Source organism: Chanos chanos, chromosome 12 (assembly GCF_902362185.1).
Source record: "Chanos chanos chromosome 12, fChaCha1.1, whole genome shotgun sequence".
Classification (NCBI taxonomy): domain Eukaryota; kingdom Metazoa; phylum Chordata; class Actinopteri; order Gonorynchiformes; family Chanidae; genus Chanos; species Chanos chanos.
This window is the reverse complement of record NC_044506.1, coordinates 3,202,501-3,217,463: the sequence shown is the minus strand read 5'-3', so window position 1 is coordinate 3,217,463 and position 14,963 is coordinate 3,202,501. Positions and strand designations below refer to the sequence as shown.

General features: G+C 40.1%; 2 protein-coding genes across 2 annotated transcripts in view; one reads left to right on the top strand and one right to left on the bottom strand.

The window, feature by feature from the left end:
- Positions 1-10,136: 10,136 nt before the first annotated feature.
- Positions 10,137-14,084, top strand: igldcp (Ig-like domain-containing protein). The gene is made up of 6 exons (XM_030789282.1): positions 10,137-10,190; positions 12,108-12,148; positions 12,341-12,697; positions 12,961-13,230; positions 13,538-13,591; positions 13,987-14,084. Exons 1-6 carry the CDS (start codon positions 10,177-10,179, stop codon positions 14,082-14,084), a joined length of 834 nt encoding a protein of 277 aa, XP_030645142.1. The 5' UTR covers positions 10,137-10,176.
- Positions 14,085-14,867: 783 nt separating this feature from the next.
- The window catches only part of vps52 (VPS52 subunit of GARP complex), a 15,219-nt gene continuing 15,123 nt past the window's right edge, over positions 14,868-14,963 (bottom strand). The window contains exon 20 of the mRNA XM_030788790.1: positions 14,868-14,963. This exon is cut by the window's right edge and continues 759 nt beyond it. The gene's annotated coding sequence lies outside the window, so the exon portion shown is untranslated.

Genomic DNA, 14,963 nt, shown 5'->3' with positions numbered 1-14,963 from the left:
CATTGTGTCTCACAGCAGGAACACACTCTCCTCACAGGGGAGACTGATACAAACACAGTACAAATGCAGAAACTCTCAGTGATCTGACTGTATGTTAAGGCTTAGCTTCTGAGTATGTTCAGAAGCTATAAAAATGTTTGAGTTGAAGCCCTCATCATGCTGGTTACTGTGATATTATTTTCACATTCACTACAAACCAGAAGAATCAGGACTAACGAATTTGTTCATTTAATTGCCTGTTGATTGTTGTTCATCCTTACTGTCCTGGCAGTATATACAGACATCAGGCTTCTGAACTCGCATACCTAAATAGTCCACATTGCATATTTTACTTACCTGCTTGTTGCACTGTTAATTGATTACTTCCACTGTTTACCATTCACTGCACTCTTTACCACACTGTTTACATACTGTTACTGCACTGTTCACTACACTGTTCAAATAAGAATGCTCTTCGACCATGACTGCGGCTGCCGAAGCAGGACTGCTGCTAACCCTGTGTGCAATATTGTTGCATACACTTGCTGGTGTATACACTTGTCACTTTACTCTTACTCCTCAAGCCTCTTTCATTCATGTACACAGTGTAATATTTTATTATAGCTCATACCATCAAGCCTCTTTCATTCATGTACACAGTGTAATATTTTATTATAGCTCATACCATCAAGCCTCTTTCATTCATGTACACAGTGTAATATTTTATTATAGCTCATACCATCAAGCCTCTTTCATACATGTACACAGTGTAATATTTTATTATAGCTCATACCATCAAGCCTCTTTCATACATGTACACAGTGTAATATTTTATTATAGCTCATCCCATTCCTGTTTCAATCTTTCAGTGCTCTTATTGCTAAGTTGACCTGTTTCTCTTGTCCAACACATTTCATTGTACCTTTCACCTGTGCCAACCTACACATGACAAATAAAACTGAAACTTGAACTTGAACTTGATTTTCTATGACTGTGTTGAAGTGTGCACGTGGTCAGTAGGAACATAATACATGCATGTGGAATGTATTAATATGTATATCAGAAATCAACTTCACAAAACGCTCTATTCTGTTACAAAATATTCCATTCATTTCATGCAAAACTTAATGAAAAACACAAAGTGTGGTTCTGAGCCCTGTAACAGGTGGTATAAAGGTGCATTGGTCTAAATGTCGGACAGCTGGGGAAGGTTACTGAATTAGTCCCAGGTGTGGGCTGATGTTCATACTTTTGTGGGAGCTGCTGGATCCCCATTAATTGTCACAGTTGACTGTCTTTTATATTAGTAAATCATTTTTATGTCTAAGATCCTTTTCTGTGTGTATAAATAAATTGGGGACAGTTGTGTACTTTTTTTGTTGTGAGTTTTGTGTGTGTGTGTGTGTGTGTGTGTGTGTGTGTGTGAATTTCTTTCGCCCTCTGTGGAAAATAAATAAAAGCATTAAATAAACTTGTCAAGGATAGAGTTACCCCTGCTATCTAAAGTATCATAATACAGTTACAGTCATGCATGTTCTGTGAATCTCATCAAACAAGCCAGACCTGTGAGAACTCCAACAAACTGCAACTGAAAACAGATATCAGAACTAGAGGTATACAGTGACACCATTAACAGTATCTGTATCTGTATCAGAATCTGTACATGTAGCTGTTCAACCAACAAAATGATCTGTCTCTGTATCAGTAGATCAGAGGTGAGTGTGGTTTATACAGGAAGTCACGTTTAATCAGGCAAATGTATTTTCTAACCAAATATTCATTGGCATTGCAATTTTTGTGCCTTCAAAGCATCAGATTAACTTAATATTGGCATATAACTAATTGTGAAAAAATTCTTCCACATTCTCATACTGTACTTTTCAAAATCACAACCAGCTGACTTTTTCATCAGTAGATCCAAGCTCTTTGAATGATATAGCAAAGCCTGATCTTTCTGTTTGTCAACTCTCTCTCTCTCTCTCTCTCTCTCTCTCTCTCTCTCTCTCTCTCTCTCTCTCTCTCTCTTTCTCTCTCTCTGTCTCTCTAATTCTTTATTTTTAACTAATCTAAGTTTTATAAACTGTCTGAACCCCACCACCACATCCCCTTTAACCTGGGGCACACTGAACAATCAGAGACTGAAAAAAATTTTCTGTTTAGCATTGGAAACAGAAACTATTTACAGTGAAGATATATAGAAAAATATCATTCAGTTGAAGAGGATAATCTAACTTTCCAGTGATGCCGCGTTTGTGATTCTGAATATGTTAACGTTACTGAAGTTCGTTAGGGAAACGTGAATTATCATTTTACAACAGTCACTTGGTGGGGGTGGACAGAATATAGCGATTACTTTTCAGTAATGTGTAGCAAATGAAACGACTTTCGACTGGGTTTTTTAATGGAGGAACTTAACACATACAGCTAAAAAACTACAGGTCAGGTTCTCAGCTTCATTTTGATATGTAGGTTGCGGGGGTAATGCTGGTGGCACACCAGGCTTTTGTCTCGTTAGCTCCCGCACATGACGCGGGGGTGGGTGCTACAGAATATAGCGATCAATAATAACGAGCAACTTCGGGTAGAAGAAATATCTGTTTCCATCGCATTATTTGTGCTTTATCTAATCATGTATTCAGATTCGGTCACACATGTAAACATGCCTTAAATCACCTCTTATTGCATTAACCTGACAGACTGTTATAGTTTGATTTCTACCATCAGTAACAATTTCGCATGCTGCTTTTATATCACTGTTCACAGTGTGTGTGTGCAATCACGGAGATTTACATTACATTTACAGTATTGTTCTAACCTCTTTTTTGTTTTATTTATTGCATGGATTTGGAATTATACAGAAAACACAGAGCAGACAACAAAGATCAGACAAAACTCTAGTCATCTGATTAACAATGAATTAAGAAATGTTATGATAATACCATTCCACTGTCCCCTTGAATATCAGTAAAGCTAAGAATGAAAGTAAGACTTGTGATGTTATAAAAGTATTCTGCTGAGGTCAGTGGTGCGTGAGATAATGATGAGGAGGCGTGTGTATTTATGTTGTAACGATTTCCTTTGACATATCATAGGAAAGAAATGTGGATCTGCAAGATTTTCAAAGTGTAAAAATGACTTTCTGCTGAAGACAGAAGACGTGTTTGGGAGAACTATAAAAGGTGGACGTTGCAGGTAAAAGACATACTACTGGAGTGTGGAGTCTGAAGCATCTTTGACCATCTCTGTGGTCCTGAGCTCCTCTCTATTAAAGAACATTTGTCAGACAATCAGTCCATTAAGGTGAGCAGTCTCTGTTTGACCTTCTACACTTATCACCTGCTCTTGCATTCTGAAGACTGTAGATTCATGTAGAATCATGTAGATTTCTTCATGTTTGTTCTCAATGAGTATGTCTTCTTTAATCCAGATTTGCCTATACCAACCATTCCTTAAACAGTCTCTCTCTCTCTCTCTCTCTCTCTCTCTCTCTCTCTCTCTCTCTCTCTCTCTCCCTCTCTCTCTCTGTTTTTAGAATGGGAAATATTCACATTGCCAATGCAACAGACAAATTCATTCATCTTTATGCTGAAAAGGAGAAGATGTGTATCAGCAACATGCATCTCCATGCATCTGTCTCTGGGGATGTGAAGATGGAGCACTTCCATGTCTCTGGTGAAAGTAGCAGCAAAGCAAAGTTGGACATGGGGTTACAGAATAAAAAAATCAGCGGCCAGCAGCTACTCCCGCCTGGAGAATACGTGGACTTCAGCTGCACCAAACCTCTCTATCTCACGGCATGTTACGCCGATGGCGACTACAGTGAGAAAAACATTATTTTCCAAAATCGTAAAATTCATGGTAATGCAAAACAAACCAAATCATTTATCATTACAAACAATGGGGCACTGCATATTGCGAAAACCGGCAAGATATGGATTGATAAAAGGGGTAATGATCACAAACCCACAAGAAAGAGGGGAGAAAATGTCAGTGACTAGCAGGGTTCAGCTGCAAAACGCCGGGGGAGAACTCTAGAGTGGCTTGAGTGTATTAGGTCAGAAATCCAGAGCAACTTGAGTGTGTTTTAGCTGCAAAATGTTTTGTTGTTTATCTCACACAATAATCACTTCATTTTCCAGTTTCTGTTCATTTTCGTGTTATTGCTGTTTTTCATTGATCCTGTTGTATCTAAATCAGACATCAGTGTGTGTATATGTTCTATACATAGAGATGTATATGTATATGTTTAGATATTTTGGGTTTCTTCAAGCAAAAATGTAAAATTTAAAGAAAAATGTTTAAGAATATTACCATGTTCATTTGAGCACCTTTTGTGTGAAATACATACTTTTCTGTTATAGTTCAATCTCTTATGTGATCGAATTAACTTTCTTTTGTCTGAGATAGCTTTTATTTGTAGCTTACCATCTGTTTAGAAACTTCATAAAACTGAAATTTTCAAAGATATTATTTGCTGTCGGTGATAAAATGATGATAAAATAATGCACGATGTTAAATAGTTTGTTGCCATAGTAATAAGCGATGAGTTTTTTTGAGAGACTTGGCTGTTTATATATAGGCCACAGACACAGTGAAAACTCAAGCCAAGGACAAGAAAAAAATGAGTCATTTATGTTAACTCTGTGGAGCATGTTTTTTTATTTAAAGATACACTGAGTGAAGAGCGTATATAAAGAAACAGTCATGAACACATGAAACGAAACGAAACGAAACGAACAAAGCAAAACAAAACATGGCACATTTCTGTCATAAAGCATTGTGTATCAACAGTTCACTACATTTCAAAACTTTCAAAGCAGCTTCACAGCACTTTTAATGGATCCCATTACTTTCAATAGGATGCCCTGAAACAGGGGAGGAGCTACAGCCAAAAGAAAGAAAACAGGAATAAAGATAATGCAAATGAAAAACGAGCTTCTCTGTTCCTAGGAATAATGGTTTCAGTTCAGAATTAAAACCAGCTCAGGAACATATGACTTCCAGAATATTTCTCTCTGTGTTCTGAAGACTTCTGTCATGTAATTTTTTTTTATGTTTGTTCTCAGAAAGTATGTCTTCTTTTAATCCAGATTTGCCTACACCAACCATTCCTTCTCTTTTCTCTCTCTCTCTCTCTCTCTCTCTCTCTTGCACATACACACACATACACATGTTTATTGTTTATTGGTTGAAACACTGTTGCAAACAGTAGCATAAGTGACGTTCTCTGTAGCAGGCGGAGTCTCTGTGCTGATGGCTGGTCTGGCTTTAGCAGCATACCTAAGACTGGCATAGTGCAGATCCACAGCCTGAAACATCACATTACAACACATCACATCACATCACATCACACCACACCACACCACACCACATCACATCACACATTACAACACATCACATCAAATAACATCACACCACACCACACCACATTACACCAAACCACACCACATCACACCACACTACACCACATCTCATCACATCACACCACACCACACCACATCACATCACACATTACAACACATCACATCAAATAACATCACACCACACCACACCACATTACACCAAACCACACCACACCACACCACATCTCATCTCATCTCATCACATCACATCACATCACACCACATCACATCACATCACATCACACATTACAACACATCACATCAAATAACATCACACCACACCACACCACATTACACCAAACCACACCACATCACACCACACCACATCTCATCACATCACATCACATCACATCACACCACACCACACCACACCACACCACACCACATCACATCACACATTACAACACATCACATCAAATAACATCACACCACACCACACCACATTACACCAAACCACACCACATCACACCACACCACACCACATCTCATCACATCACATCACACCACACCACACCACACCACATCACATCACATCACATCACATCACACCACACCACACCACACCACATCACATCACATCACATCACATCACACATTACAACACATCACATCAAATAACATCACACCACACCACACCACATTACACCAAACCACACCACACATCTCATCTCATCACATCACATCACACCACATCACACAACACAACACACCACACCACAACACAACATCACATTACACCACATCACATCACACCACATCACATCACATCACACCACATCACATCACATCACATCACATCACACCACACCACATCACATCACACCAAACCACACCACATCACATCACATCACACCACATCACATCACATCACATCACATCACATCACATCACATCACATCACACCACACCACATCACATCACACCACACCACACCACACCACATCACATCACATCACATCACATCACATCACAACACATCACATCACACCAAACTACATTACAAAACAAAATACAGCGTAATGTATCGTTACATAACATATCATATCACATTACATCATGTCATATCATATCATATCATATCACATCATATAAAAGTAACTGCCAAAACAAAGGAAACAGCAGAATAAATGAGGGATACAACACAGATTGAAAGTAAGGGCCTCCACACTGACGAGGTTCACTCCTTTGGTCCCTGTGGCCAGATGAATACAATTCAGTACTTTAATTTGGTAGAAATGTGAATGAGGAACTCACGCTCAACTTGCTGATGTTTTACAAAGAACAATGGCCAGTATAATGGTGCCAGATTTCTGAATGTAAAAAAAAATTAAACTACCTTCCACTGCGCTCTTAAACACATACTCCATAACCACAGTGCACTGTTCGGTGATACAACCTAAAACTATGAAGCAATTCTGAATCACGTCAAAATACACATCAATGAGGAGTGGGCATTCTCCTCATCAAGAGCTCTGTTGGGATCTGCAGAGAGCAGTGGCTCTGTGATTAGGTTACCTTTCATAAACCCCTGAAACAGAATGCGCCGGGGAACAAAACAGGCCAGAGAGAACACGCAGGGGTCGACTGAGCGGTGGAAAACAATCCTATGGAAAAATGAGTTATCCTCCATCCTCCTCTAAACAAACGGCAAGAGAAATTTCAAGGCTCAAGTGTTAGTTCATTATGGGGAAATGTGAAAAATGCCAACAGCTCAGTTAAAATATGGGGTACACTCTCCTGGCCTGGTTATGGTCCATCCAAGCCCCAATAGCTCAACATAAGAATATGATAAATAAAACAGAATTCACCTTCATCACCTTAGGCTGAAGCAATGGTCCCTGAAGGTTAAAGTCCTCTCTTACAGAGCTGTGGTACCCAGCGGAGTAACACATGTTTAATCATTACGTTACCAAGATGCTGATATGTGTGTGTGTGTGTGTGTGTGTGATAATCACCTATGTGTTATATATCTGACATATATTTGATTGCTTTCCACTCATGTTGCAAGGTGCATACTGACATACAGAGAAGTTACTTAAAAAAAAAAAAAAAAAGATCTGGATTTTCCCTTACCTACGCATGAGTTTCAGTCTCTCTGACTGAGTAAACTGTCTCTCAGCACCTTGTGTGTCAGTCCCTTAGCCCCTCTGTCTGATGTCATGTGACAACAGGGTCACTGAGTGATTTTCAATAGCACGTTCACTGCCTCCATCAACAACACATCAAATGATTCAATTACTCATTAAAGAACGATGTTTCGTCCGTCTAACGGAATTCTCAGTGCTTGAAATACATGTGCAAAGGCACATAAAATGTGTTCTGTGCGCTCTCAGAATCCAACACACAATTCAGAGCCTTTCTTTTGCTGTTTCCTTTATTCTGGAAGACACTGAGAGAACTCTGATATCTCTCTGTTGTGCATATGACTTGTCAGAGATAGGCTTACCTTCTGACTGGATTTTCTCCTCATACTCTTTCCTTCCTCATGGACATTTTTGCAGACTGAAGGCCCTGAAAAACAGTAAGTATGTATGTGTGTGTCTATATATATATATATATATATATATATATATACATATATATGAAAAGGGTAAGACTTGAGAGAGAAGAGTAGCCTTTACATGATGTGGAAGGCCAAAAAGGTTTGTGTTACTGAGTAAGAAAAATCAACAAATCAAATGATTTTAAATCAAATAATTCCTCTTTCTGAGTGCCAGGCATAGCATTTTTAAATGGTTGTTCTTGTTGCAGTTGTTTGATTCATGTATTCTGTCATTAATGAGAGTGAAGATGTGATTTTTAGTGCTGGTACCTTACCCTTTGTAAGACAGAACACGCAGACCAACACAGCATTGATCAGTGCAGAAACCACACAAAGGCAGACCAGAGTGGTCCCAAGAGACAAAGGCCATTTTGCTGCCGATTCATCTGCACCTGGAACTATTTGAAACCATACAATTGTGGCGTAAAGGTGGGGGTGGGGGGGGGGGGGGTTGTCAGGGTCCTCAGGCTGCACTAGAATGAGAGGCTTTAGCAAAACCACATGCTGTTTTCAGCGGAACATTTTTATTTGCGATGAAATGCTGGGTGGAAACCCACAAACTATCAGGGGGAGGACAAACAGTGCTCAGAGCAAATGGTTCAGTGGAAATGGAAGTCTAAAACAGCGTTGGTTTCATTATTCTTTATGTTTGGTTTATGTGACCATACCTAAGTTCAAAAATCCCTCTGTACACATTTATAAACTACAGATTATTCATTCTGTATCACATATGATACCTTTCATTACCATTGTTAGTTTTCATTTTTCCATTTATTTTTGTGTGTAGTTTGAGTTGTTTTGTAGGATTTACTTTTCACATTAACTTATCACCCCAGTTAGGTTTTTAGTTCCCCTTTACATGACAGATTTCGAGGAAACTGAATAAGACATATTTTGTGGTAAGTGAACGAGTGTAACTAAAACTCTCTCCATTCCTGAGCAATGAAGTGCCTAAGATCTGAATATGACAGCGATACTAAACTATTATAAAATTCTCTTTCATCCACACTTTCCAGTGGGTGATCAATGTTGCTGTAACACAGAATTATTTCCTCCATATGACTTTTCACAGAATCAAAGCTACAACACCATATCTGTAAGAACCTGTTATCTCCTCGACGACAGACTTCCCCAGTATTCTCTGCGTGACTGGTTTTGTTAAGGAGCCATGTATCTGAGTGGTACTCACCTGCAAAAGCCAGTCTGATGACTTTCTGAAAACTCACATATGAGCCGTTGTGTGGACCGCTGCAGTAATACAGTCCCAAATCTGACTCTCTGATCCCGATGATCTGTAGACTGACTGACCTGTCTGTTCTGTCCTGCCTTGGTACCAAATGACTCTTATCTTCATTATGGATGGTAACAAGGTTCCCTCCTAAACCTTTTTGGACACACATCACCAGCACTAGCTCTTCTGTGTTCAGTCGGTACCATGTGGTTCGGTCGGTCGTGATGTTACACTGTAGAGTGACGTTGTCGTTGGGTTGAACGATCTGTGTCACAGAGGATGTGAATACGAAACCTGGTCCAGTGATACCTGAAAGAGAACATCAGACACACAGACTGACCCCAGTTCTTCACCCAATCCATCAAATCTATCTATCTATCTATCTATCTATCTATCTATCTATCTATCTATCTATCTATCTATCTATCTATCTATCCATCTGTCTGTCTGTTTGTCTATCTATCTATCTATCTATCCATCTGTCTGTCTGTTTGTCCATCCATCTGTCTGTCTGTCTGTCTATCTATCTATCTATCTATCTATCTATCTATCTATCTATCTATCCATTACACAGCAAATCAGTCCTCTCATCCATGGTTATAGGCACTACCTAAAGACACTCACACAACAAAAGAACTTTGACTACTGGGATGTGTTTGTCCATGTCTCTGTCACAGATCAAAGCTGCTTCTCTGTCTCTCTGAAGTTTTCTTTGTAAACTGATGACTGCTGCTTTCGGTGTATGATCTATACATAGGCATCGGAAACCAAATATGTGTTTGGGTTTGATGTAAATCACTTTGTGCGGTTTTGCGCATGTTCGCATGTATTTGGATGACGGGTGGGGAAGCGTCTGAGAAATATGGTAACTCTCATAGGCAGCTCTTGGGCTTGGGTTTCGTTTTACGCAGAAGCGGCTCGGCTGAGAGTGTTACTGATGCGAACTGAGGAAAGGTTTCATACTCCACCTCTATCGCAGACCGGAGAAGAGCCGAGACCAATGTTACCCAGCCTGACCGAACATGCAGCGTACATGGTAGGAGCAAGAAACGATTTCTAATATGACAGAATACTAATTATAAAGCTAAACTGTCTAAAATAATTTTAAAACGTCAGAACGGTGTGTTTGTGTTTATGTCACACTACGGATCTGTAATGAATTAACGTGAAACACATTTTTATTATTATTAGCTCTCAGTTTAATATAAGCCTAGGGAAAAATTACCTGAGGCAGTTAAAAAAACGTCTAAACTGAAAGAACGTCTATAAATGAAAGACTTAGGCTAAAATGTAAGCAAGTATTAAACATTAGTTCCATGTAACCGTTAAGTTGTTTTAGTAACCTGCTACATGTCTTGCACGCTGAAAGGTGGTTTGTAGCAATGCTAAATTTTACGAACTGAGCTAAAAGCGATTTTTCATCAGTTGTGTTGCATCTTGCCAGTTGCGTTAGATGTTTTTCATTTGCATTTGAAATCATAAACGCTCAATAAATCACAATTCAATAACTTAGTTTCGTTTCGACAGAACGACGCACTTAACTCCGCTGCTAAACTGAACCTCACAGACAGGCGTCTCTTTCGTTTCTATTGAAGCTCCGCCCAGATACGCGGCCGTCCCTTTCGCTTCTGTGAAAAGTCAAACAGTATCGCTAACAAAACTGCACTGTGTCACTACGGCTGCGGTTATGTTCTCGCTGTTGTTTCAATCAGCAAGATATTTGAAAGCAAAGCAAGAATCAAAACGGACCTTTCCCGTTTGAACATGAGGACATTAAACAGTAGACCTTCGATTGCAAATGCAACTTACCTACTCAGTTCTGCGAGTACACCCACTTAACAACGAAAGTTAAACGTTTAACGGCAGATATGTTGATGGTCACTGCATTTGTTATGCATGATTCCGAACCGGTTACTTTCTACAGGCTGAAATGTCATCCGTCGTTTCACCGCCACTTATTAAAAGCAACACAGAAAGATTAATAAGCTGTATCATCAGCTTCATCTTCCTCATCAGATTCATGTTTCATCAGCTTGGCGTTCCTGGTTATGTACGAAAAGTTCTCTCTTAATGCATCATCTCGACCCAAGAAGGCATCCTCATGCCTCAAAGAGGCTGAGCAGAGCTAGCTTGTCTCCCAGTCCATCTCTAACCTCTACAGGTACACCACAGAGAACACACCAGTCAGTTGCCTTGCATTCAGCCAAGTCATTTACACTGCTGCAAACGGCAAAAACCTTCAACAAACGGAACTAACGGAACCGTGTGTAATCAAGGGCCGTGCGTCTATTCATCCAGGAGACCCATGAATAATAGTGTCTGAAGGCCTGACTTGCTCCTACACCTGGGTTTTTGGGGCATTTTTTTCTTGCCTACTATGAGGATTAAGTCAGGGGGCGCCGTCCTGTTTTGTTTGTTGTGGGCATGTAAAGCCCTTTGAGACTGTAAACGACAATACTGGGCTCTAAATAAACTCGCACCTGAACTGAAAGCGAAGTGAACTGGACGGTACTGACATGCGTCCCATTAACTCCTAGATGTCGTGTGAGGCTGGCACACAGTTCACTTTGTGCAAGATACTGAGCGGCTTCATAGACGACCTATTTACACAACATAGTTTGGACAACCTCCGCGCAGGCCCGTGTGCAAGACCTGCTGTTTCTGTCTACACAGTATGTCGTTTGTCCCAAGTAGGCGGTTTCATTGTACAGTTGACGGTCACCATTACTGACAATAAACTTGAATTAAACTAAAATCAGCTTTTGAAAATTGCGTGAAAATCATAGTGTAAAAAAAAAAACTGCGTGTGATTGCTTTTTTCCTTGCTCTATATTGGTAGTGTACGGGAAATTTTGATCACTGATTAACTACTGACTTACGCACTTTATCGGTATTGTACGGAAAATTTTGTTCTTTCCATTGTTACAAAACTTCTGGGTTTTTTTTTTTGTAGGAGTTGCAGCCCTTGTCTTGTGGGGCTTATCATTTGTTTTGGTGAGTATGCAACAAAAACATCATTATTATTATTATTATTATTATTATTATTATTGTTGTTGTTGTTGTTGTTGCTTTATTATTATTATTATTATCATCATCATTAAGAAGAAGAGGAAGAAGAATAAGAAAAAGAATAGTAATAATGATTCATTTGGATGTTGAAGTCTGAGTTCATTCCATCTTTTGCAGGCTTCTCTTCTGTGGTCTGTGAGGTTATAATGGTGTCAGCAGTGGGTCTGAAAGTCGTTCTCCCGTGCAAGTGGACGTGGCGGATGGAGCAGCCGTCTCCCGGCCATAAACCGTACATCCAGTGGCAGACTCTCTCAGAGACCGTGTTTGAGCGAATGGGACGCGAGCACTTTGAAGGCGGCGGGTACGAGGGGAGGGCAGATGTGCCCGAGGAAATGTTGGACAGCGGAAACTGTTCCCTCTTACTGCAAGATATAAGGTTCTCGGACGCAGGCAGGTACGAAAGTTACCTGGTTGTCGGGCAATCGAGCATCAAGACGCGACGCTTCATTCAGAGCGTCCAACTCTCTGTCTTTGGTAAGAGACCTTATCCATCCGCGCGGGTGTAAGTCACAGTCGTAGCCTGAATTCCAAGTCACGTGCGTTTTGAGTAGAAAAGTGACCTTTTTTATACTGCCGATCGACCCTTGCAAGCCATCTATATTTTATCCCATAAAGAATAATAATAATAAAAAAAAATCAACCATCTACTCTCCATAAATTCTCGCAAGTGTTCCAGTACAGTCTGCCTGGCTTTTAACTCAAATATAACATGCCTTTATCCACTCTTTCTCATACAGACCACAAGGATACCAAGACTGTGAAAATTGGAGAGAAGCTGGAACTAGACCTCCACACCCAACAGGCTACAACTGTGGTCTTCCAGGGAGGGGACAACTCTGAGTGGAAGGTTGTGTGGAACAGAGACAGTAAGGGACCCGTGAGTGGGGAGATGAGGAGGAGAGGGATGAGGGTGGTGATGGAGCAGGTTGGGAAGAGTGATGCTGGTATCTATAAGGTCCTGGACAGTCAAGGCCTGGCTCTCAGCACCGTGACAATTTCAGTGACAGGTAAGACAATGACAATCTGCTCACTGATGGGACAGTGTGAATATGTGACTAGTTTCTCTCAGGACAGCTGTGGGCGCTAAGCCAGCGTCATGAGGTCCCTGACTTGGTTTTTCTTTCTCTTTGTTAAAAGTTTGTTTTGTTTGACCAAGGGTGATTCACTGTTACAGGATAAAGCTACGTGTCATTTGTCATCTGGTGGTTGGAGTGTTAATCATGAGTCTTAGAGTGGCTGAGGAATTTTATTGGCCAATCACCCATGACTGTGATGTTACTTATACCAACTGCTCCACCTCTTCTCTTTTCCCAGAAACCATTGAGAGCACAGTGAAGGAAACAAATCTCTCTGAAAAACAGCAGATGGGTGAGTGAATATCATTAAAATACATGTTTATGCTTATACAGTAGATAGATAGATAGAGAGAGCAATAGATAGATAGATAGATATACATTCTTTGAAAAACTGTATAAGATGTTGCAGTGTTGCTGCACAAATTTTAAAAGCATTTTTGGAGTTCATTGGTAAAATAATCCCATTTTGTGAAAAGTGCTGATTTTATAACAAAAGATGACACGGATTGTTCAGTGCTGAGCTCTGGAGTCCCCTGGAAATTTGGCTGATTGCATCATGGTCCCGAGTGTCATTTTTGTGTGTGTGTGTCTGCACGCTTCTCTGTAGACAACAACAAGGCGACTTCTGCCTCGTCACGAACCAACGTGTCTCTCCTTCTTCTCTCGGGCCACCTTCTCTTCTGTCAGCTGTGGACAGGCCTGTAGAGACCATGCTGGACCTTTTCATCTTCCTGCACTTTACAGCTCCATCCTCAACCTCCACTGCAAAGCGCTGCATTGTTTAAAACATCTGAGGCAGGTTTCTCTTTCACGTGGAAAGGTCCTTAACACACTGTCTGCAGCAAAAAGTGAGACGAGAAACCGTGAGAGGAGTGTTTTTAATACTGTCTGAATTTGAATGTTTTCAGCCTTAGAGGAAAGAACTCACTCCACTGCTCTTAATCCCCCTTTGGCATTTATCAGTTAAGTATCTCTTATCTGTTAGTCTTCAGTCCGGTCTCGGGCTGTTTATGTTCTCTCTATTTAAACTGTGTGTTCCCACTGACTGGACTATGTAGCCAATAGCTGTGCTTGTTACTGAACTGGGACCTGTATGTTCATGAGTATCTCAAAGATACACACAAAGACACACATAAAGAGCCACACAAAGAGCCACACACACACGCAGACACACACGCAGACACACACGCAGACACACACACACACACACACACACACACACACACACACACACACACACAGACAAAGAGGGAGAGTTGAAAAATTGAAAGTTCAGGCTTTGCTACAGCATTCAGAGAGGTTGACGCTATTGATGAAAAAGTCTACTTTTTGATGTCATACTTTATTTAGACCTGTATTACATTCATAGACGCTTGAACTTAATCATATCATTTCGTTTCATTTATCAGTTTAATAAATCACAGAATTATCATAATTATGACTGTGTGTGTGAAAATTTCAAGGTTTGAAGAAAGTGTGTTTTTGGAAATGTGATATTTAATAATGAAAATAACTTAATAATAAAAAATAACAAAAGCAAGTCCATGGAGTCAGCAGTAGCCTGAATGTATGTGCAGCTTAATTTAATGATATTAATCAGCACCAGACAACAGATACACCTGATTATTACTACAGCCTCAGAACAGCAGTACAGTCCAATAAAA